This window comes from Pungitius pungitius, chromosome 6 (assembly GCF_949316345.1).
Source record: "Pungitius pungitius chromosome 6, fPunPun2.1, whole genome shotgun sequence".
Classification (NCBI taxonomy): Eukaryota; Metazoa; Chordata; class Actinopteri; order Perciformes; family Gasterosteidae; genus Pungitius; species Pungitius pungitius.
The window spans coordinates 7,916,981-7,942,816 of record NC_084905.1 but is presented as its reverse complement, the minus strand read 5'-3'; the positions used below and the strand labels follow the sequence as shown (position 1 = coordinate 7,942,816).

The window sequence follows — 25,836 nt, the reverse complement described above, 5'->3', positions numbered from 1 at the left end:
TTTGTTCTGTTCCCTGAGGGAAGTGATCGAGTAGTGTGTCACGTTCAGGCAGCAGCCGTTGTGGTGTTCTTGATAATGACCCCTCATGTCATCGAGCTCAGTAATATTCATTTGTATTCATATGTATTTGAATGAAGCCATTGCAAGACATATGGTGTAATATATTTGTGGTTGTTTATTCATACCGTTTATGGTGAATAAGCAAAATAATCAGAATCTCTGTGTATGAGATGGAAGACAAAAAAGCATGTGTTGCAACCTTACACCTCAAGGAATATTTCTCAATTTAAGTGTAAAGCACTAGATTGAACTTATGTGGTGTCTTTCTGGCCATCCTTTGTCCAAGGGAATTACCCAGAATTCTTTGCAATGTGTTGTTGAACAAGGGGGTGACCAGCGGAAGCATTGAGATGTAAACAAAGACACTTGTGTTCTGCCTGTCATAATACAGAGATTTTATTACACAAAGCCTTCAAGTACAGACTTGTTTACTTAGAAGTTTGGACCTGGCACTACAGACGCTCAATAACTGGGACGACAGTACGGCCCCTCTGCTCACTTGATGACATCGCCACCTCCGCTGGCCTCTGTAATGAGCTTACGCCGGGTTCTCCGGATCTTACACGCCGGTCTCTTTAGACAGAAACATACAAACGGCTTTCTCGGTATCTCGTACAAAGCAGAGTACCTCATATGTGTCTTTAAAGTCCTCTGTGTCTCATTGCCAACCAATTAGTGCCCAGGTTTCCTCAGTTGTCTCTTATTTAAAAAACTGAAATGTTAGTTACTGTCCACAATGACGGCCGGTTTAACAAGCCTGTAACATATGGATGAAGAAAACCAAATCATTCGGTCAAAAGTACAAAGACAGCAATCTAGTTCAAAGCTAAATAAAAAGTTATTAACCCTCAACTTGACCACGGATCACAATGAATTACTAGAGCCACAGGATTACGTCCCGCTCAGTAGAGAGCAGGTCGTCCTTCTACCAAAGGACCAGACACTAAGCTGGGATCAGTGACTGAAGTCGTTGGTGAATGAATGGGTGACTGATGACGTTTTGGGTAAAAGTGGTTGTAAAAGTAGAAAAGACAAATACATGTACGGTCCATTTAACAAGTAAATTAATAATCACTTGTGAGGAGCCTGGAAGACGTTCAGATCAGGGAGCAAAAAGTTCCTATATAATCTGACGTCGTCATGGTAACGAGGTGCGTTGCTAAATGTCCTGTCCCATTAGTGCTTTCTACACACTCCTGTCCCTCTACCAGGTGAGTCAGTCCCTGAGGGTTCGGGCATGAACACGTGACGTGATAGAATGAGCAAGAACCTTCTGACATTGGGGTCTTTCTTGGTACGAGTCTGACTGTGTCACAGGGGCCGTGGGGTCAGTGTGGGCCCCCGGTGAGGAGAAACTCCGCTCCTGACCCAACAGAAGGTCACCTCCACACTGAATGTCAAAGGCCCAGCGGGAGGGGTTTCTGAAGGTCTGGATCACTTACGTAGGCCAAACAGCGGTTGAATGTTTCATAACCGGTTGAAAGATGTCTCACACCAACTTTAAATTGAAGCAAGAGAACTTCCATGTGAACACTATGAGCTCCCGGTTTCTCTCTCCTTGTCCTCTCCACAACCTCCTTCAACCATAAAAACAGCCTGTGTTAGCCTTCAGCTCCACAAACAGCGCTGCTTGGTTTAGCTGATCCCGTAATGGATATCACCTCTGCTCACACTGATCACATTCCTGGAACAACGCTGTAATCACTTTTTTTTCTTTTTGGCAGGAAAGCTGGGAGAGAGCCAGGTATAAACTTAACCCCTGGGTCACCTTGAAGGAGGTCTGAGTTAACCAGGGGGCACTTGTTGTTCTTCTGAGTTTGTATCTCTATGTGGAAATGCACTTATTGTAAGTCGCTTTTTGATAAAAGCGACATGTAATGTAATGAGGCAAACTCCAGTTCTGCAAAGTGAAGCCGATGATGCTCTCTCCCCCGACCAGCAGGGGGTGACACCTTTAATTGCAAAAAAAAAAGTCTTCAGCTTCTCTCCTGGTGAAACAAAACCTGTAAAATCTATAAAGCATCCCTCCATCCATCTACACAGCGCTTATCCCTCATACAGGGTGCCGGGGGGAGGAGGGGCTGGAGCCTATCCCAGCTACCATCAGGCGAGAGACGGGGTACACCTTGGATCGGTCGCCAGTCAATCGCAGGGCGGAGACAGAGACAAGCAACCAATCGCACTCACATCCACACACCTATGGGCAAATTTAACCTGATCCCCAGAGCATGTGTTTGGCCCGTGGGAGGAAGCCGGAGCTCCTGGACCCACGCAGACATAAGGAGAACATGCAGACTCCACACAGTCAATAAAAAGTAATTACAAAAAAATGAGAGGATTCAGAAATGTTATTGAACCCTATGAGAAAATGACAAGTTTGTGACATCACAATAACTAGGTCTGCGGCTTTAATGAAGGAATAAACCGAGAGAGAAGATTTTCTCCTAGATTTCTATTCAACCAGAGGAGTCGTCCTCTGATGGTCAGTAGAGAGAATGCGAGTTTCAGACACTCTTTGGTGTGGTGGCTGTTGTTGTGCGTTTTCATCGTGTTCATTTGGACCCACATCTTAATATTTCTCCAAACCGGAGTTGATGTGTTGCCTGAACCTAAAAGGAGCCCTGGAGCAGAAACCTCTCCCACGAGAGGCTGACGAGTCTCTATAGTTTGTTCTTCTTGGTTTCGTATAGAGTTTCATGCCCCGAAGGCGCAGAGCCCGTATGGGTTTGTGTCAAATTGTTATTAATTCCTGAGCTCGAAACAGGACACCAATCTAATAACAAGTTCTCCCCAAGAAATGGGGAGTAGTCTGTACTTCTAAATCTCTTTTCTAGTGTCCTGGCCACTCAAAGACCACTTGACATAATTCACTCATTGACACACTGATGGCAGGAGCTACCATGCAGAGGTGGTGATGGAGCCCGAGGCACACTGTGACATTGAACCAGCGACCTTCAGGCTGCTCTCCGACTGCACCCCCGCCACAATGTGACCTCAGGGGGGCCACCAGCTAGTGACCCTGTGCAGATGTATAGTCCTCCAACTTCATCATTCTGAAACAAAGCACTAGAATGGCTCATTTTACATTCTTAATATTTCATTACAGAGAGTAGGAATTTGATGTAAACAACATGGTTAATTTGGAGACACTTCTTACACATCCCATAATAATCTGGGCAGCTTTGCACCGAAAGATACACCAAATGCCCCCATCGATCATTAGTAAATAAATAGAGTTGATAAGCAAAATGAAACCGGCACCAACTATCCATTTAACAGATGTACTCAATTTTAATTGCTAATACTATTTCACAATCCATGACATTTGGATGATTAATCCCCAGAATCTTATTCAACTTGTCGAAGCCCTCTCTCCATTGGGGCAAAATATTTCAACTCTAATTTGTCAACAGATGAACTGAACCTTGTAAAAAGTGGTAATGGTATTTGGCTGATTGATTCTTACCCCCCAACCTCCTCTCCTCCCCCCAAAAGACAAATATCAGATGCATCCATCTCAGCGTCATGTAGATATACTTGTGAAACTTTTTAACGAAGACAAAAGAATGAAAAACCAAAAGAATGATCGGCATAAAAGAAAAAAGGAAAAGTAATCTCAAAATCGAAATAGAATCACACTTTTTAATAATATTTTATTTTCTATAATCATTATATTTGATCTTTAGATGACATTCACAGTTTAGTTACTCCTATAGAAACCAGAAGTATGTCCATGTTCCTCATGTCCTCACTCATAAAAGGCACTTCCTTTGTTTTCTACAGTCTAAGGAGGACACCTTCACTCACATGACCCTCCACCACCACCATCATCATCATCGTCATCAAATGGGCTAGAGACACAATTAGGAGGCGACTCCTCGGGACACAGCGCTGCACCGTCAGGTGAGGGAAGCACCACGTTATTCCAGATCATAGAGCCTAACCCAGTCAAAATGTCTATCAGTAAACATGACAAACTATTTATTTTATTTATCAAAACTCTCCTGTTAAGATAACCGGGTCATTTTATTGTTGTATGAACATTAACTTTTATCCTTTTATCCCGTCTTTGTTGAATTCTTTCACATTTTTAAGTTGACCGTGTATTCAGCACTGCGATTGTAACTGTTTTCATTCAAGCGTAATTGAAGAAGCAGATTAGTCGCACGGGTTCGTATTTTCTTCATGACCTTCATTTAAAGTACAGAAATAAAGGGTGACATGTTTAGCTTAGCACGAAACCACCAGCCTACTTCTGTCAAAAAGTGCTGAATGCATCCAAACAAGTGTTTGTGTAGCAGAGGTCTCAGAGACACTGTGACAGGACAGACATGTGACTCCCAACACATTCATAACATTAATGACTTTCTGTTACATAGAATTACATTCTATGGTTGGTCAGGAAGTAGTTCTTTTACAATGTGGTTTTTATTTAGCAAACTAGGGGAGGAGCTAATCATATTATCCATGCTGAGCTAAGCTACACCCCTCTGGATCTTTTCACTGCTTCATTAATGCTGGCGTGTGCTAAAGAACATGTCAGCTGGGCCCGGGTCACTTCACTGTATCCACATGCCAACACCTTCCTCAGGCCTCCTACTGGTCCAGGAACCCATTTAATTCAATGCTTTCCTTCAGAAGCACAGCTCCATCACATCAAACCAAGTGGACCAACTATGCTGAAGGCCCATCAGACGCATGGGGGGGGAACGTCGGAACAACTGTGCACAGTTTGAGACGGTAGCATTTAGTTTGGGGAAATATTCCAGGCTTCTCATTAATATCATGGAACATTTAGCATGCAATCCGTTCAGAATCCATTCGATCCCGTCTTTGCAGGAAATAAAAGACATCCTTCATTTTATATTCATCTTGTGGAGACGCATAACTCAAAGAGAACGCGGTGTGCATATGGATGCACATTCAGCAACGAGCTGAGACGCACACACACACCGTTCATCTCGTTACCCCGTCTACTCTCATATTCAATTTAAAAGTACAAGAATAAGAAAAATACTTTCCATATTTTACACACATTATAAAAACATCTAGCATTTACTAAAGATCGCCCTTATTTCATAATCTCACATTGCTCACATTTACACTTCTATTTTACAGTAAACATTTAAACAAAATAAAAAAGCTTCTGTGTGTGTGTGTGTGTGCGTGCGTGCGTGGGTGCGTCGTGGTTGACAGCATTAGAAGAACTGGAAGGACCTTAAAGACCTCCAGCGTATTACCGGCTGTTTAAAGAGGAAGGCTCTGGCTTCGTGATGCATTCACACGTAATCAGACAAAATGGCAGAGAACGCAATGTTGCGGTCACAAAACCAAAACACCAACAATGACACCTCGTTGCTATGGTAATGCTGTGTTATCAAAGAAATAGTTCAAATGTACTTTTAAGATTGTAATGTATGGAGCTCTGCTGAAAACAATATTTGAACTTTGGCCACAGCTAATTAAACCGTCCTTATTTGGTGCAGAAGCAGCAGACGAGGAGCTATAGTTTGGTTGGAGATGCTACATCTGCTTCACACACACACACACACACACACACACACACACACACACACACACACACACACACACACACACACACACACACACACACACACACACACACACACACACACACACACACACACGTGTGACCAAGTTGGGAGCACACACTTTTTCAATTTCCTCCACATCCTATTCTCTGAATGAATGTTGGTAAATTGATCAATAACGATTGTATTATATGTCTGTGATTCACAGCTATAGAAGCTGTATCTTGGCCTGACAACAATCACCCCTTTTACAGTAATTGATTTCTTCTTTTTTAATTAGACATATTAAAAAACCAAACCAATGAGATAAATCAAAGAGAAGAAAAATCTTAATTTAAAAAATTTAAAAAAGTATTGCAAATTTTTTTCATATTAAACTGGTTTCAACCAGTCAATCATTGTCTTAAATATCGTGCAACAAGCAGTCTAATATAGATTAGAGTGTGTGTGGGATTAATTATACACCCTGAGTTAGTCACATCACTGCTGCCTTCTGATTGGTCCAAATTCAAATCTGAATCCTCCACGTGCTGATGCCTTCAGGTGTCGACAGGGATTTGAAGAAACATAAAGAATAAAGCAGCGGTGAACAACCAGCCGTGTTCCTTTGTAGATGAATGCAGATGGATTGCATTTTGCGACTGAAAGGTCAAATAAAAAAAAGGTTGCTTGTGTTGATTCAAATCTCTAAAAAGGCAAACAGACGTGGGCGAAGTCGAGGAACTAGCAAAGCGTCGGAGCTCTGCGGGCAGAAACCCGAGCCCTGAAGGTTCCACTTTGTACGCGTTGTGGTGAACGAGTGACTTCTCCTCCAGATGATAGTGGTGCTTGTGAGGAGGAGATTCTTCTTCACTGTGTCGACATCAAACCAACGTGTGGCTTTGAAAGGAGCAATTACAACATTCTCCCTTCCCTCTGCCCTGTATAAGCCTACACAGGTTGGCTAATACATTATGGCATTTTAAATCTTTTCCTTCAACTGACTATATATTATGTTTCTTTCTCTATTCATTACCTCAGTGCAGACATGTAAAAGCCCCCAAACCTCCGAGGAGAGTTGGCGCTAAGAAGCTAGCGGAACTGTTCCGTATGTCTGCGGTGCCAGCTGTCGTTGTCCTGGTAACGGCACCGTGTGGATGTCACATCCCATGGGCCCGACTATCAAAGGCGGCGTGTCGGTGTTGCCGTGGCTACAATGTCAGGATGTTGCCGTCCTCTCTCATGGTCTCCTGACTGGTACTAGACATGTGGGCGGGATTTCCGTTGTGATTGGACAGCTCGGCCGAGCTGTCGCTCAGGGACGCTGCGACGCTACTGGGCAAAGAGACGCTCTGTGGGAGGGGCCGAGCCCCGGCCGGGTCCTGCAGCATGCCGCCGGGCGAGTCTCTGTTGAGGTTAGTGTTGTTGCTGTTGGTTACCAGATGGGAGTCAAAGGGCGTCAGGCAGTCGCTCTCCAGGATGAGGTCTCCATCGTCATCGCCGTCGTCGTCATCGCTGTCGCCCTCAACGATGCTGTTGCTAAGCAACAACAAACAAAGGGGAAATCATGATTATGCAATAGTTGGTTTAATAAAATAAAATTTCCCTCTGCTATGGGCACGTCTTACCTCGCGGTGAGTGGGTTGCTCTGAGAGGCGGGGCTTGGTGAGTCATGTGACTGGGCGGAGTTGTTGGACCCAGCTGAGCTCACAGAGTTTCCCATTGAGGTTTTGCTCCCGCGATGCACCACATTGTTCCTCTGGTTAGCCGGTTTGACGGTCACGATGAGATTGTGGCTGTTTGCCACCATCATGTCTGTAACCTGAATAATAATGAAGACTTATAAACTGGTTTAAAAATAAATGATCAGCTTTCGATAACCCAGCATAACAGAACCAGGGGTCCGTTTGAAGAAGCGTGTTTGTATAAACTCAGAGTTTGAGGAGGGAAACTCTGGTTGTCTCTTTCAGAAAGGGAGGTAAATAAAGCTCAGGGTCAGTCGATATGGTAACTGAGCCTAACCTGACCTAACCTAACCCTGGAACACGGATGTCCTTTTCTGGACGATCATGTTGATGAAGAAGCGGTTTTACTTCACAGGGTGTTAAACTTCAGGAGAGAATATTGAGGCCCGATTAGATATATTGTCATTTCCAAATAACTGTTGTTGTTTGAACGGTATAGTTTTTCTTCACAGTTCATCAAATAACCTCACTGTCCTCATATATCTAACGTCCCCCATTGTGGACATGCTCACACATTCTTTGTGTAGTATTACGTTTCCTTTACAGGATGGAGAATATTAGTAAAGCTACTGTATGCAGAGCCGTGAGGAAAGTGTGAAACATCTTTTAAACGGGTTTGTTCCCTGGACACAAACCAGTGAGCCATTAAAGATGAATAAAATTCATTATAGGGTCAATACCATTGGACCAGTTTGTATTCTTGTGATTAAATATGGCCATCCAGCTCCCATTGAGCTTGTGAATCTCAAGGTCTTGTAGGGGTGTCGTATGCGACCGATTGTTTGTGGTCGTTGCCATGGTAACTCGTATCATGGCTCCATTCATGCAGCAATCAATGCAACGCGCTCAACTCTGAGTCAACCTACTCCGAGTTGAACCAAATCTAAACAGCTGTTCTGAAACCCAAAACTCAGAGTTTAGGGTTGGACTCAGAGTTTGTTGAACCTCCTCCTTGAAACGGACCCCTTGTCTCTATGGAGGGTTCAAACACCAACTCTACCTGATCCAACGTTTTCCCTGCTACATCAATGCCGTTGACTTCGAGGATCTCGTCATTAATTCCCAGCAGCCCCGTGCTTTCTGCCAGCCCACCACGTACCAGGCGGGAGATGAACACCCCTGGCACCTACGGGAAGAGAGAAGAGGAAAACTGGATGCTACTTCTGTTCATCCATAACAAACGCAGACAGCGACATGTTATTACATATAATATATCTATTATTACACCAGTAACCTTCTCTTTGTGTATGTAGTCATGTGTTTGTTTTAATAAACTGCAGAAACATTTCAGAGAATGTTGTAGTCACAAAAATGCTGAACTAGAAAGGATGTGGTCTAGTGTGTTCTAACAGTAATGAAACCACATCACCGTTAACAGCATACTGTCCATCTTTGGTGTTTAAAACCAGGTTGGCATTTTCAGTTTCTCTAGTACAGCTTCTTAATAAGAAGCTATGTATGTCTTGTTCTCCCATTGTAGACGAGAACAACAACAGTTAAGCGTAGTATATATCAGCAGATCTCACCTTCTCCACGCCTTGTTGTGTCACGCGCACGCTGACGCCGTCTCGGATGTAGAACCCCAGTGGCTTGTGGGTGCCGTGCTTGTGGAGTCGCACGCGTCGGTGGGTCTCGGGTAAGATGTCTACGTCGATGATGGACGAGATCTGACGGAAGTTCTGCGGCAGGCCAATCATGAGCCCCGGTTTGCTCTTTGAGTGGGTGGAGCCTGAGACAGAGGTGCGCAATCCGGTTAGGCCGAGCCCCTTTTTACGCCTCTGTAGGGAGTTGGTGGCAAAGACGATGGGTTCTCCCTCTAAAAGAAGACACAGAACAATGGAGTTATTAATCTAGTGTGGAACAAAAAAAACTTTATAAATATAGACTGCACGTAAAAAGTGGAGATGGACACAATGACATCACCCACTCGTCTGTGTATTTTGGGCACGGACATCTTTTTTTTTTTTAAAGTTGCTACGAGATGTCAAATGTACAGTTGGGCGTTGAAACAAACAGTAGCTGAAACATGCAGATATTGCAGAAATAATCAACTTAAAGAAAGACTTGCAGAGGCGTGTGAGAGGTGGACACAATGAGGAGTACAGGAAGTGGCCGTTCACATGTTCCACAGCAGAGCTTTGTCTACATAATCCAATCATGGGGAGCAGTACATTAGAGCTCTTGTTTGGAGGACCATTAGGACGAATCAGTGCCGTAACAAAAGCCAGAGTCAAATGTCTGGAAAATCCTTTTCTAATTTCACACTTTTCTATTGGCACACATCCCTTCCCTCTTTCTTTCTGTTTATTTTACCAAAAACATGTTGTATATCCAGTCAGATCTGATATTTAAGTCAACACATTTCTGGCATCTTCCTCGACATCTCCTATAAACGCTCAACCTGCTGCTGCTCATCTACACATACTATTAACCCTTTTATGAACTCCGCCATGATTTAAAACTAGAATTGCTTAACCACTTTGTTCTGCTCCAATCATGACATGGAGCAAAGGTGTTGGGCAGTTAAGCAGCAGTGAAACAAGACTCGGGGAGACACAGCAAACCCTAGCAACGCACAGTAGGTCTGGGCAGGAAATAGATTGGCATGTGTTGTTCATTGTGTGTGTGTGTGTGTGTGTGTGTGTATGAACGCTGCGCTGCATGCTGTGTGTATACGACTCGGTGGGATGGCGGGTTATTGGGCCCAGAGCGTAATAATCACGGTGTTTACTGTTGTAATATTCTATTGGTTTGCTGGATCGCAGGAATTCAGCTTCCAAGATGCGTGACTGTGATGGCGAATGCGAAGTCTACCTAAGCGCGTCATCATGCTAGATTCACATCGTGCAGTTGGGACCCCGTCACTTGCTTCCCATGTGAAGTCAATGGTGTGCTTCACTTCATCACGATGTTGTTCTGTGTAGGGCTGTCACCATATAACATTTTTGTCTTGCGATTATTGCACCAACATTTATTGTGATATTATTGCAATTGTCAGACCATTTCATGCCACTGATAACATGATGACAATATAATAGCATAGTAATGCTTTTTATTTGTCAGAATGACATTAGAACCGGAATGCAGAGGACACAGAGCGGGCGAAGCATCGTTCTCGGTGCGATGCGTTCGGGCTCGACAAAACGGGGGTTTAACCCAGGGCTTCGACCGCCGGCAGGCCGACGCGCTGTGTAAGACGAGTCTTACTAAAGAGATCAAATGCATTCAGAAGCCTAGTTTAAATAAAACGGTTATCTCTAATATGAAAGGGTAAACCATATCTTACTCTTACCATATGAGCGTTGTTAATGCTTGTCAAACCATTCAAATCAGATTTCCACAAACACTAAAAGAACATAATTGTTGCGAATGTGTGTATCCCCCCTTTTAGAGAAGACTGAAGCCCTCTCCAAAATGCCTGATTACTCCAAGATTAATACCAAACGATTGCAGCAGCTTTCTACAGACCTTTGTGTTGGAGATGGAGGGATTTAAGACTCGGGAGCAGATCAAACACCAATACATTCCATCTCAGTCCATGATCCCATTGTTGTTGTTCTGCAGCAGATGACTGTCTTTGGTCTCCTTTGACGAGTCACTGCACTGGGAACTTGTTTAAGCTCTGCTGTGTATTGACGTGGGATGATCGGGCTCCAATTGAAAGGTTTAAAGCACAGGTGTCAAACTCATGGCCCATGGGCAGTCCCGCCGGATGACTTTGCTATTGTGACAAAACAGAAAGACATGAAATGCATTTCTAAAAAATGAACTGCTATTCCCAAAAGGTCCTACTGGGGGATCCCTTCTATTGGAAATCACGTCAGGTCATGTGTGGTTGCTTCTCACGGGAGCTGTTGTTTAAATATTGATTTGTTTGGCGCTGCCGGTATGCAGCGCTTTTGTTCCGTTTGGTCACCCGAGGGGGGGGGGGGTGGATCGCCATGACTTGGATTGAAAAGTTGAGTGAAAAGTAGCATGCGAGCCAAAAAAGTGACCACCCCCCTATGATTTGAATGGTCTGGCTCACTTGAGATCAAAGTGAATCTGGTCCAAATCTAAAATGAGTTTGACACCCCTGGTTTAAAGGCTTTATTCAAAGGCTTCCATTCCAGATGTGATCCAGATGGCATCAAATCAACCAACAAGGTTTATATGGCTGAAGATTGTACTGGAAATTGTATGAAGTCACGTGCCTTGATGATGTCATATAGCACGCCTATCAGTTGTTTTTAAGCTTAAATTTAAATTTGACTGAAAAAGCAAAGGAAGGAAGTACAATTAAATGCGGACGCACTACTTGCTGCGAGCCTGCAAACTGATGAACCCATTTCACTGCTATGAATGACAAAATCTTTCCCTTTCATTGGGCAATGAGCCACGCCCGTCACATGACATATAATCTCTCCAATCCGACTCTTGGTTTGAAGTCAACTCCCCGAGGTTCTCTGCTGGATCAATGCTTGTGTTGGACCGAACACTTGTGAAAACCAAGCCTTACACATGCTTCGTAACTTCTTCCTGCACCACTCTCGAATCTTCTGATCAGCATTGATCTTCATATAACAACCACAACATGACCCTAAATCATTGAAGAGAGATCAAGGAGCTCATACACGTGCCAAGGACAGTCTGAAGTGGAAAAGGTGTTACCATCCCATAACTGCTCATAGGAACTCCTCCCCACCAGTGAGGACTAGAGGACTTGAGGCTTAACTTGGAACTCAAGCTCAAAGACCCTCAATGCAGGACCAACATCACAAGACTTCGCTAGTCACCTGAGACATTCTCCAAGTTACACATTGCTCTGGAACTTTCAAAATAACCGAAACTGACGAGGACTGAACGAACCACACAATATTTTTTTTTCTAGCCAGAAAGCAGTGGAACCCTCGACGATTTTTGAAATATTGAATACAAGGATATTTTGACTGGTATTATTTAATTGTGGGTTAATGGTCAAATCCCACGCATTCTTTGACCAAGACCCTTCAGGCCCTCAACAGGCCCCCCTGTGTCTTACTGGGCATCAAAGCAGCTTTGACAGACATCTTCTTTTTGTTTTCCTGCGTTGCTATGAATCCTGAGCCAAACAAACCAACCTTTCATTTGCCTTTTGCAAATTCTTTGAATAAAAGCTGCCTGTGACAGCTGAAGGGAAAACACCTGCTGTGATGTCATTGATTAGTCTGGGATGTGACTAAAGGTGCAGGAGGCTTAGTTTGAGCTCAAAAAGAGCACTAAAGGAGTTTGCTTTTGCTTTTTCTGAGTAAAACCCCCCACTAATGGCAGAAAGAAACACCATGGAGACACAAAACCAAAACCAGAGGTAAAGATTTGAATATTCGACATAAACAATGTTGACCCTAAAATGTAAACTGGCAGTTCTGACATGTAACACGAGTCAAAGATTAAAATCCCAGATCAGCTTTATTTGCAGTAGCAGAACTGTTGAACTGTCAAAACACCACTAAATGTGTCACTCGGCTGCCATCATTTAAACAGATGGCTCTTAATGGGAGTCAATGGGAACGTTGTGTGTGAGATGCTAACTTTAGTATGTGACACACCTTGTATCAGCGCTGTCATGTAGAAGGCAACAGACAAACGACATGTCATTACATCCTTGTGGGACATGTTTATCCCTGATGTCCAAACACCTACTAACCAATTCTACTGCCACGGCTTTTTTGGGTTTTTTTTATTCCGTCCTGCCTTTCTCTACGTATTGTTGCCCTGCTGTTAACTCAGAGTTGGCTTTCGTGTCACGATTGTTATTCACTCTAAATCAGGATTGTGTAGACGCAGCAGTAGAGGGGAAATGCCGCCCTTAACTGTGGGAGGGCGCATCCAGCTGGTGTGAGTGCGCACAACGTCTGAGGCGATGCAGAGCTATGCGTACGAACCTGGTCTGTGAGGTTTCACTGTTAAATAAGAGAATTAGCATTAAACCGTTTGTGGTTCATACACCTGGTTGGTGCTGGGTGGTATGGCCAAAAATCCATATCACGGTATTAAGAAAGATTCTCTCCAGGGCACAAGTTGTGTTGGTGCATCTCTAGTTTTCTTCCTCCTGTGTGTTTTCATGTAGCAACAGAGTTACTTCTTGTTGTGAGCTGTACCCAGCATGCAGTTCGGCGGGATAGTTTTTATAAATGTACAGTTATTAGTGTACAATCATTGTTTATGTGTCACAAGCTGTTGTGTTGTTCTATCCTGTAAAGAGTTTGTTGTGGGTTATTGATTGTTGTTATAAAGTTATAACCATGAATCACTCTCAACACGTAAGACTAGAAGCTCTGACCGGGTGGAAATAAATTATGCCAGAGTCAGTTGTTATGGTAACACCGGTATGAAATTCATACCGTACGGAGATCTTATACCTGGTGCACCTACCAGTCTTTCCACAGTTTGATGGTCCTTGTTACTGAAACACGGTTCTCACACACACACACACACACACACACACACACACACACACACACACACACACACACACACACACACACACACACAGGCTTTTAGGGGGACAAAAAGAAGAGCAAACAAAGTAAAGGCAGCCTTTCAGGTAGAGATAAATACCTAAGCTGCTGCATTGCACATATTGCACACTTTCTTTGTGTGTCTCTCTCTGGATGGCTGTATCAACCCAGGGGGGGGGGCTGTCAGTGCAAGAGTGAAAGCACCCGACCCGTGCACATGGCATGAAATGCATGCACATGCACCGTCTCAACTCAGAGAGAGTGTGTGTCTGTTTACTGACGGGGCAGACAGGAAAAGAGTGGGCCAGAATAAAATCCTCTCGAAAAAAAATCACTCTCTCTCAAGGCAATGAGACACCCATTGACGGATTAACAATGTAAATCCTGTAAATCTGGGAATATTGTTTCAACCGCTGACATTCCAAAATGTCTGGTCTTGATTGAAACAAAAATAATTAAAAAATGTGACGGCGTAATCCAAAACAAAGACCCAGTCCAAACCCAAATAATTGTTCAAACTGGGCTGATGCGCTAATGTTGTTTGTTTCTATGTCCCTCCTATATAAGGAGTGGAAAAGCACAATGATACTAGTAGGGACAATTTATCAGACGTACGTTTCCAACACCTTTTCCTCTAACGCAAAAGGACAAGAGGGTTAGTTTACATGTCAAAATAAAATCTTTTAGAATAACAAATTATCGACAGACTTTTACAGAAAAATGTGCTTTGCACTGAATTAGCGTAGCATTATTATCAGCTAGCTGTTGTGATACGTGTCAACAATCGCCATCGGTTTGATAATGGTCTTCCCATTTTGAAGTAGCGGCCACGTTGGTCCGATCTTTGTGGTCACGGTTAAAGTCAGGAAGCTCAAGCGGGTCATTAGCTTTAGGGGATAGCTAACAAGGAAGGACTGCTAAAGATACCAATATTAGGAGGTGTCTGTATATAATATGTGTGCACAGCCTCATTGGGTTGTATATGTATGCACTGCAGACCTAAAAAGCTTAATAACACATGCATAAATATCAATAAAGGTCTGTATTTCACAAGCTTGAAGCATATTAAAGTAAACAAGGTGAAAAGTGTGTATGTTAGGACTGCTGGGGCTGAGTTTATAGGTATGAACAATAAATATCTCCTGAAAGACGGAGGCTGATTCATCGGCAGACTGTCTGACCTGTATCTGAAATTATCTCATATGATCTGCAGCTGTGTGTGTGTGTGTGTGTGTGTGTGTGTGTGTGTGTGTGTGTGTGTGTGTGTGTGTGTGTGTGTGTGTGTGTGTGTGTGTGTGTGTGTGTGTGTGTGAGAGCAGTAGTCCGCTGGACTCAGCCATCTGGACCCCATAGGCTGCCATATGGCTGACTCCAGCGTAGGACTACAATGGGCTTGTATACTACGGGGTAAGCAGAGGAGACACCTCATGCTGTGACAGGCGGCGTGTTAACCCTTACAACATATTCACAACAACAACAACAACAACCAATACAAAAAGGGGATTTCAAATTCAACACACAGATGCCAAACTCTTTTTAGTTCATGGGCCAGATTTGATCTTAAGCAAGCCGGACCAGTAAAACCATGGCATGATGAGCAATAAGTACAACACCCCCAAATGTTTCCCTTTGTTTTAGTATCATCCAGTACTAGCAGGCCTAAATGATTAAAGAACCAGGACCAGAATGTGTGTGTGTGTGTGTGTGTGTGTGTGTGTGTGTGTGTCTGGGTGGAGGCCTCAGGCTAATGAGCCCACTGAAGTAGAAAACGTTAACTGGTTAACTGGTAACAGAATTGTCCAGGTGAACATATAACGATGTCGGCCACAAAGCACATAGCTCCATGCTCCATGTCTTTTTAACGACAAAAATAAACCGAATGCAAGCGAAGCCATCAGACTTTTCAAATGAAGCAAAGCGCCTCAAAGTTAATTGGAGGAATTCAAGGTGACAAGTTCCTGTTCCAAAGAGCTAAAATTTGGATGCTCATGCTTAACTCCTAAACTAGCCCCCCCGCCACATAACATTAAAAAGCCCCCCCTGGCCAGTACAGTGGTGTGTGTGAAGCAGCCATGGCGCTGCCCCTCTTTGGCTGGAGGACAAGGTGGAGGAGGAAGAGGAGTGGGGTAATCTGACCCTTCACTAATTTCCCTTTGGGCTTTGCGGAGAGGAAACCCAACGTGGGGAGAGCTTCCTGTGTCTCTACTTCTCTTTCGGTCTCCTGACGGCAGCCACCAGAACAGCCAGATGATTCATCCATGACAGCGTTGGTTAAAAAAAGGAGAAAGCAGCCCATATAACTCATTACTTATTAACTTATTCCTGTGTTACACTGTAGTAACTAAACAGTTATTGATTTTGTGCCGATACGAAATACGAAAAATACATCTTGTGACCGCTGAAACAAGACATTGTTTTCGGGGTTGTAAATGCAGAATATTTATATGTGTCATAATTCAGCATTCTGGATATCTTTAACTTTTTAAGGTAGTAGAATAATCAAAATGGTCCAGTTACGCAACAAAGTCATCGTATCAATGGCTTGATATGCTAAAAATAGCTGCATGTTTATGTTGCAAGAAAGATAGAGAGATGTTATATGCCATATAAGATGCGTTCTTGTTAGTACCTTTAGGATTGCATTGATTTGAGATACTTTTTATCGGTTCGGCTTGTTATCAACACTTTACTGTATTTCTTTTGTCTCACGGAATAAAGACACCCTTCACTCCAGATTCTCCTCTGTCCTAGTATGAATATTTCATTTGACACTTTCAGCCAGATCTCCATGTGTGTGGGGGGTTATTATAATCCATTCCTCGTTTAGCATTATGTATAAATATGTATACATACACACATTTATGAACGCAAGCATGTCAAGAACCTATAGGTGTGAGTCTTTGTGTTATTCCTAGAAACTCGTTCCTCCTGCACACTACTGGCAGGGAGAAGATAGACAAACACCCCCCTCCTCGATTTCACCCTCCTCTCCTTCCACTTGCTCTTTTTGCTCCAGTTTCTCTCCTTCTCAATCTTTCATGTCCTTTTTTGCAACACACACACACACACACACACACACACACACACACACACACACACACACACACACACACACACACACACACACACACACACACACACACACACACACACACACACACACACACACACACACACACACACACACACACACACACCCACCCACCCACCCACCCACCCACCTTTGGCGTTTCAGGTATTGCAGCTTCTCTTCTATCAGCATCTCCAGCTCAGTGCACCTTTCCCCTCAAACAGGATGCAACATGAATCGGCAGGGACTAAAAATACTTCATGTCACCGTGTCATGGATTATTTCACAGAAACATTACCGCAGAACTTTTGGGTACAGGGAAGGTTTTTTGACTTAATGAATAATTTGCATGAATGAAAATGATATGACAGTTCTACTTCCATAACTTATAGACAAAGCAGTTATTTCCTCTTTGCCAGTCAGAAGAAGGGGGCTGGGGATGCAGCAGTCTCATGCCGATATCGGATAACAGTCATAATTTATTAATAATAATATTACAGCCATACAAACTCATTAGGGCAAAAAGGCCATTGTGGTGTGAATCCTCACATTTCCCTTTGCTTGACTAAAGGATTTTGAAAGTATACTACTGTTGATGTAGAAGGCCTATTTATCTCCTAACTAAAAAAGTGTATTTTTTTATAATTCCGATGAACAATGGACCATCTAATGCAGGAGACTGTTAAAACAATTGATAATGTCATAATCCTGCATGATGTTACTATGGTGATACCACAGTAATATCCCTTATGTCAATTGCCCCTGCAGTACGTTTGCAGAGTTGAAACCATGGCGACTACTGTAATATCCTGAGCTGTGTTTCCCCGACCCTTATATCAGGGAAATGAACCCTTGTGCCACTAAAAAAGTCTGCAATTTACAAACTGTGCATATTTGCGTGAATGCGCTCGCAGCGGACAGAGAGCACCAGCAGACAAACCACTAACCCCCCCAGTCAGCCCATCCGTTCCCCAGAGCACTGCCAAGGTTGCCATGGCTTCCACTGTAGTACAAATATGGAATTGATAACAAAACTGACACTGAGGCTACCACCTTAAAACTGCTTTGGAGCTGATATCACAGAAATATACTCCAGTACTGCACTCCAATACTCCTGCTGAATCGTAACCACGGCTACCCAAGTAATACACATACAGAATGAGACTGTTGCCGGGCTACCACTGCAGCCCTGTTGGAGATGGATGTCATTCACATACTGTTCATTAGACAGCACCATCCTTTCAGACATTTTTACATTGCACACACGCACACACACACACACACACACACGAAGATTGCAGTGAACGAAGGAAGGTCACATGGGCTGGAGGACGGAGAGAGGAAAGTGAATCTAGAGAGAAGAAACCCACGTTCCAAAGCAGGAAAGTTTTCACAACCTCGCCGAGCGACCCGCTGACCGAACACAGCGTGACCCTGTGATGACACAGAGAGGTCTGTGTGTTTTTCAGAAAACAAAGATGCAAGCAATACACAAAAAACATCCATTATCACCAGTATATCAACCTTCCCACTATGTTCTATTCTTGTGACTGTGTGTGTTTAAAGTTTTAACATTTTTGGTTTCTGCAACATGTTTTTTGGCTTGCAGCACACAACTGGATGTTAAAACCAAAATGCACGTCTCCGCCCCTCCTCCCTCTCCCACACCGCCGAGTTAATCTGATTAAACCGGCAGCTGTCTGCGATTCTGCGGCAACAATAGTGTCTGGCTAAGCTGCCGATTAGCATGGTTACATCATGAATTATGCAGAGACGCAGTGAGGGGAAGGTGGTGCTGGGAGGTGCCAATCATTCGGTGATTAGAAGACGAATACGCGAGCGGGAGTGGGCGTTTATTTTGTTTCATCGGGGTCATCGCGAGGCTTACTCTTATTGTTTGGCCTTCAGCGCGTGTGTTGACTTGTGTGTAGCGATTGTTGAGGTTCCATCACACTAAACACATCTCAACTGGAGGTTACTAGGGAGGGTTCCAGGGCAACACCTAGGCCCAGTGCTCCAGTTTAAAGCGCCGCCTTCCAGGCAATAACAATATACTAAAATAGGGCTGCAACAACGAATCGATGAAATCGATTAGAATCGATTATTAAAAGCGTTGGCAACGAATTTCATTATCGATTCGTTGTGTCGCGCGACTATTATGTTTGAGTTTTAAAAGAAAGTTGCGCGCACCGCGCAGAGCTGAGAAAAAAAAAGTTGAGCGCTCGCGCAGCAGAACATCGGAGAGACCCGTACTACTGTTCTGAAACATGCGGAGGAAGAGAAGCCAATGCGATCTAAATATTTCACACTGAAATGGGGGGTGCGGGTCCTAGCGGGCAACGGGGGGGTGGGGGGGGGCTGCGGTTTTCTTTGCAGCGCCAGTAGTTTTACGTTCTAATCGCCGCGCTCGACTTCAAGGTGTAACCTTTATTATTGTTCGGTCTGAAACAGCGCGCCCAGTGACGGGTGGTGCAGCAATATTGATGTCCGGGTGGAAATCAGGAGAAAGGTCGGTCCGGGATATTTTCGGGAGGGGCTTTGAAATTCGGGAGGGTTGACATGTCTGATTGTAAGATATGCAAAAGCGACATGGCCTGGCACGGGAGCACCACGGGGATGATTCATGATTTTGTGCCTAATATATTTAATTTGGCGGCTGTAAAGTATACATCATGCGATGTGTGTATGTTTTTTGTGTTAGTCCATTTTATTTGCTTACTTAGGGATGTTCAAGGAGCAATCTGTTAGTGCAAAACATATTTAGGAAGTGCACAGTCAGTTCTATTTTTCAATAAAGGGTTGGAAATTAATGTTTTTACATTTTTTTTTTTTTATCCGATTCATCGATTAATCGAACAAATAATCGACAGATGAATCGATTATTAAAATAATCGTTAGTTGCAGCTCTATACTAAAATACTATACTATAATCGGACCACTAGCCCATTTTCATAATATTTCCACTAACTCTGGATAGGATAATGGTTTGAGTTCACATAACAGAAAATAAAAATAAATAAACTTCTTGTGAAAGACTGTTATGTCTGTGTTATTGAAAAAATATACTCATGTTAAAAACTAAAAACGACTAACAAACGAATTAAAGGATATTTGGTTCAATGTAGACAAAGCAGACCACACGTATCAGTTCAAAAAAAGTGGATGGAACTTCCTCTGATTTGAAATGATTCTGCAAATTCATTTGAAGACTTCAGAGTTAAATCTGTGGGTCTTGGAACCAGAAGGTGTTCGTCTTCTGCAGTGCGATTTAATAAAGGAAACTTCTGTTACAAATGATTGCTTTGGTTTCAGACACTCCTCAGAGGTCTGCCTGCTTCTGGTGGGACACAACAGATCGAGCTGTATCCTCAAGCTGCGTTCTCTCAGAATAATGACAAGTTTCAACCTCCACCACGGAGCTGTGCTGATGAAGAGCCAGTAATACAGTCAAAAAGGATCACGATGTTACTTTAAAGCCTGACAGAAACGGGTTGTGAGAGAGACTCGTGCATCCCAACATCTGGAGTGAGTGTCTTTAAAGAATAAAAACCTGTTTGATGTGCAAAACGAGGAACATTCGCCTGGAGCTGTGTATGTGCGCAGCTGTGCACACACACACATACACACACACACAGACGACAGGTGGGAAAAGGAGGGCTGGACCTTACCTTTCTTGGTGATGATGATGCGAAGCAGCGGGTTTGCCGCAGACACCGCCTTGTGGAAGTTGTCGTCGTTGTTGATGGGGAGGAGGTCGCCATGAACGTCTGCGTATCCCAGCAGCACGTCGGCGCCGGGGACGCGGTGGATGGTCTGGAGGAGACGGTAGAACTCCTGGAAGCCGCCGGGGCCGTTCCTCTTCAGGGCAAAGCGGCGGTACTCTGCCTCAAACTGGAAAAGACAACCAAGGCGAGCGTTCAGGGTCAGTAACCATGACGAACCGACACAGGAGTTTCTCCTCATCACAATCGCAGCCCCTCACACCGCTCTGAGCTCCTCCACCATACACGACCCGCATCCCCAGATCTGCCCCTCATTCACAGCACGTAGCTACTTATTGTGTGGCTAGTTAACTAGGGTTTAGTTTCTTACTGCTATGTCACCACTTTGCTTTTATTACTTCTATTTTTTGTTTTCTTTCAGGGAAAAAGCTGTATTGCCATTACACACTTTTTGAAGTACAAATGAAGTAATGAAAGAACATTGGGTACCTGTCAGTTTAAGTTTTGTATTTTACTAAAAAAGAAACCAGCACTGATAGATGCAGTTGAAGAGACTCTCTACACTTTGGCTAAACCCACGTCTTACCTGGCGGATGAAATATTAGCAGGTCAACATTGAAGCATTCCTTTCTGCGTGTCTCCCAACACGAAGCGAGTGAGCGCTGTGGCATCTGGGCGCAGTTATGGTAGAGCACATGTATTGTTGTGACAACGTACGATGACATCATGGCCTAAAACATGGCATTGTCACAGCCCACTAAAGACATTTCCTCTTGGCACACAATCATGCATTGAAACAGCTAAGCTACAGGTAAGCATAAGACAGTAACTACAGAGGTGACCTGTTTTAGGTTGAAGGCCTTTTTGGTACCAGAAACATAGCAGTCGATAATCTGACAAATAATCTGAAAAGGTGACTTTTTGGTATTGCATTTAGTTTCATTATTGTGAGCTTTATCTGGTTTAGAAGTAAAAGGTAAATTATAACGTCACTGTGTTCAAGTGTAATCTTGTGAAAGGAAGGCAGATTATTAGGGATAACAAACACATTTTTAGTTTTTGAATATTGTAAAGAACGGGGAATCAAGAATTCTGCTGGTGTAAACTTCTACATTTCTGTAAATATCCCATAAAGCACCGATCTGTTGGCTACCATCATCTCCCGTGATCTCAGTCACGTCAAAGCTAGTCTTCATGACTCTGTAATCTGACACATGGGGCGTTTTAAGACATTGCATAGTCCATCATTGGTCTGACCTTTGAACTCTGGTCCAGCCAAGCCGTCTTCGGCTCGAGGAAAAAGGTAAGAATGTTTCATCTCCTGCAGAACGTGTGATGGGTTTGTCCTTTCCAGGGTAATAAATTGATTATTGTTCTCTGGAACTGGCAGTACAGGGACAGCATGCATCTCTGCACATGGGCTATAATTTATACCGCACTCTCAGGGTGTTTCATCATCTCACAAGGAACAGGTGCACGGCCTTGTTTAAAAGGTGCACTGTGTGTTTCCTTAAGGTGGAGGGTGAAGTAGGATGTTAGTGGACGGGTGTGATTGTAGCACACAGGAAACATTTTGTCTTGGGCAGTGATCTAATTACAACACTGGAAATACTTTGATCTAGTTAAATGGATTATTAAAATGGGAAAGGCTGGTTTATGCAATTATGTAAATGGCTTAACAGGAACAGGGCTGCACACAAGCAAAGCATAGCTATTGCGGTAACAAATGGATTCAGATTCTAATGAAAACATGATTATGAATCACTAGTGTGTTCCTCTAAATAATTAGACAATGCGAAACTTGAACTTGTGTGGAGGACAGCAGTTTTCAGATTACATAAAAACAACTCAGACTTGACCTCAGCATGAGTCAAACACCAGAAACACTCAAAAGAAGTCAGACGGAAGCAGGGTATGCCTTTTTCTTTACCCGACTTGTGATTGACGGGTCAGTACCGCTACCAGATCCGAACATGGCGTCTCTCCATTTACTATTCCATTTGATATACATATTTATATTTAGTAGTGGCGTCAGCTATGGTCTTTAAAATGGTTAATCAGCGACTTGTGAGCTTGTTTCAGCTAGTGTTATCCGTATGTCCAAATGCACCGTGTGTTGGCTCGTTTACTTGGTGATGGTTGGCAGTTCAACACATGCAGCCTATGCGTGTAGGGGTCGGACTGTGCCACGTGTGTGTGTGTGCGTGTGTGTCCCATTATTCCATGCTTAGCCAAGGAGGTATGTCCATGAAGTAATTCCCTTCAAATCCTTGAAAACTTGGCCACTTTGGATTGTAATCCTTCAAATGTTGAAATGCTTGCTTCCAATAGATTATTTCATGATTTCACAAACAGAGTTGTTGGGATTCCTCATACGGAGGTTTTAAAAAGCAGATTTTCTGGTCCCGGCAACTGGGTTTTGATACCGAGATCCAATCCGATACTTGTTTAACTAATAATCCGTGGGCCTCAGTGTCGAAGAAGCTTTCTTTTAAGTGTAAAGAACGCACGCGTGTCCCCACGTCTGTCTGTGTGGACTGCTATCGTCATGCTCATACAGTATATTTTCCATTCTCTAGTGGTAAAGTCGTAGAAATGTTAGTAGGCTACTTGAGGAACGTTTCCTTCCACTGCAATTAATAATTAATGTAGTAATTGTAGTATTGTGAAATCCTGTGGTCGCTTGTTGGAATATGTGATAGGGGGGCGAGGTTGTAAAAGGACATGCAAAGGACATGCAAAATTACTGAACTCCAAAGCACAGCAATCTATCTGTAATAACTTAATGTCATATGGAAACGACACCTGCATCCAAACACTGTTTTCAATGTTACGCATGTTCTGAATGTTACGCATGTTCTGAATGTTATGGAAGTAAACCTAAAAGAAATCACTGCTAAAATATTCAACCGCAAAAAAAATCATGGTTACAATATTCAGCCAAAAAAATTCTGCCGCAAAAACACCAACATCCGGGACTCTAAGGTAGAGCAATCGATTCTAGATTCAAGATCAGGAGCGCATCAAGCTAAAGGAGCGAGCACCCAAAACACCTTGGGCTTCGGATTGTAGCCATGTCCTATAATAACGGGGCTTTAATTCTTCTTTATGCCATCAGTGTGGTGACGTATGAAGAAATACATAAAAGAACATATAATGTTCAAATTAATTAATTTAATGTATTAATACGTAACATTAATTAATATAATGTTACGTATGTTTTCAACGTTACGCATGTTCTGAATGTTACGTATGTTCTGAATGTGACATATGTTTTAAATGTTACGCATGTTCTGAATGTTACGCATGTTCTGAATGTTACGTATGTTTTCAATGTGACGTATGTTCTGAATGTGACGTAGGTGTTCAATGTGACGTATGTGTTCAATGTGACGTATGGACCTAACATGCAAAGCTGCAGCTAGCTGCTATGAAAAGAAAAGAAGACTTCAAACACTACGGACCAGTAGCTACGTACAAAGTACTCATGTGATGTAGCATCATTGTATGCTAGTACTGCACTACAGTCTACTACAGCCCGAGGGGACGAGTCTCACAGGGGGACAGAGCCTCGGGGACATGAAGCACGATGGAGACGCGGGACGACGAAACAGACGGAACGTAACCGGAGCCGTCGGTGCGAGGCATCCGATTTGTAGCTCCGGTGGACGAAACCAGCCCCCCCCCCCTCTATATATATATAGACACGTTTCACCCTTCGATGATTATATATATAATATATATAAGGGCATCGAACGTACGGGCGTGTGCGTTTGTGTGTGCGGAGAGAGTGAGCCTGTGAGAGACGTAACGTCTTTTCTGAGCGACAGCCCGAAGGTTACGTCCATGTCGTCTCCTCTCTCGTTGCCCCCTTGAATTACCCCACCCCCCCATTAACCACGGCACTTACTTTGCTCTTCACCTCCACCACGTTGTCGGTGAGTTTGAACGACGTCCGGTGCTGCAGCTGCCTTGACATTCTGCTCCCCGCTCGGCTGAGGCACTGCGGATAAAAACCATCCACCGGAATTACGGTTGTTGTTTCCCGTCTTCTGTCGTCTCGTAAACGGAGAAAAACACATAAACCAGGGGGGCAGAGCTGAATCGGTCTGTTGATTTCTCTGCGTTCCTCCCGGGATCGGTTTACAAAAAATAAAAAAAAGATTTTAAAAAAGCAACGAGCAGCTCTCGCTCCTGTTCGTGTCTCGTGCGTCCTGTGTCAAGAGAGCGCGCGGCGTCGCGCGCGCACGTCAGAGAGAAGAAAGAAAACAAACCGGTTAATCAGGATGGGGTGTGAGCGCCAGGTGACCCGTCCTCCTCCTCTGACCTGGCGGCGCTGGAGGACACGAGAGGAGGGGAGGGGGACGGCACGTGACGTTGGAGCAGCACGCTGGTGACGAGGACATGGCCGCCCCTCTGTTGTGCTACTAGTGATGCTGCTCCTAGCTAACCTTTGACCTTCCCACATTTAAAGCCTTATGGTCTCATCCTACTCACAGGGATCGGACATAATTTATTTTAACGTCACTTGAGATGCAGTGAAGTAAAAGTTTGTTTATTAAATAATGCATAAAAAAGATACAACACCCTGCCGGCACAATGGGAGCATGGGGACATGAATAAAGTGCGTTTCTTATGTCCCTTCTACTTTTGTTTTGGTGGGCTTCATGGGGACAGGATGGAAGTGCTGCAGCAGTTGATCCAGCATGCTGTTAGGGTCGCTGATCCATTCCTCTGGGGTTTGGGGGTCGGGTGCTCATACTCTTTTAAAAGCAGGTGATCGTGCACCAGCTCGGCGAATGAAGGCCGAGGCTCAGTCCCTTCTAATCCCTGCTAATGTTTAAGCATGTCCTGTCCAAAGAAGTTGGAAGTTTACTCTTTTTAACTAGCGTTAACTTGTGGACTTATTTTTGGGGGTTCACGTTTTGCATGGGGTGCACGGTGATGTGGTGGTTAGAACTGTCCTCACAGCAAGAAGGTCCTGGGTTCATCTCCATCCTGTGGCCTTTCTGTGTGGAGTCATGCATGTTCTCCTTGTGTCTGTGTGGGTTCTCTCCTGGTACTCTGGCTTCCTCCCACAGTCCAAAGACATGCTCTGGGGATTAAGTTGATTGCGAATTCATGTTTTTTTGTTTCTTTGTTAGCCCCCCTGCCGCAACCCTGTGTGAAGGAGATGGATGGATGGACGTTTCCCTTGACCAGACAATAAGCATCTTAATGCGTCAAAAT

The 25,836-nt window shown here is 43.8% G+C and overlaps 1 protein-coding gene across 1 annotated transcript; it reads right to left on the bottom strand.

Annotated features, from left to right (window-relative positions):
* Position 1: 1 nt before the first annotated feature.
* Positions 2-25,066, bottom strand: pard6a (par-6 family cell polarity regulator alpha). The gene is made up of 6 exons (XM_037451104.2): positions 24,518-25,066; positions 20,554-20,776; positions 8,863-9,152; positions 8,337-8,462; positions 7,220-7,413; positions 2-7,130 (listed from the first exon to the last, which is right to left on the bottom strand). The coding sequence occupies exons 1-6, from the start codon at positions 24,584-24,586 to the stop codon at positions 6,803-6,805; spliced, it is 1,230 nt and encodes a 409-aa protein (XP_037307001.2). The 5' UTR covers positions 24,587-25,066; the 3' UTR covers positions 2-6,802.
* Positions 25,067-25,836: the final 770 nt, after the last annotated feature.

Bases quoted from the DNA above. Each gene is read 5' to 3' on its own strand.
- pard6a (XM_037451104.2), bottom strand. From the start codon at position 24,586: ATGTCAAGGCAGCTGCAGCACCGGACGTCGTTCAAACTCACCGACAAC. The intron at 9,153-20,553 runs GTAAGGTCCAGC...GTCTTCTTTTAG, and splicing joins CATCATCATCACCAAGAAAG to AGGGAGAACCCATCGTCTTT. The intron at 7,131-7,219 runs GTAAGACGTGCC...GTTGTTGCTTAG, and splicing joins AGCAACCCACTCACCGCGAG to CAACAGCATCGTTGAGGGCG.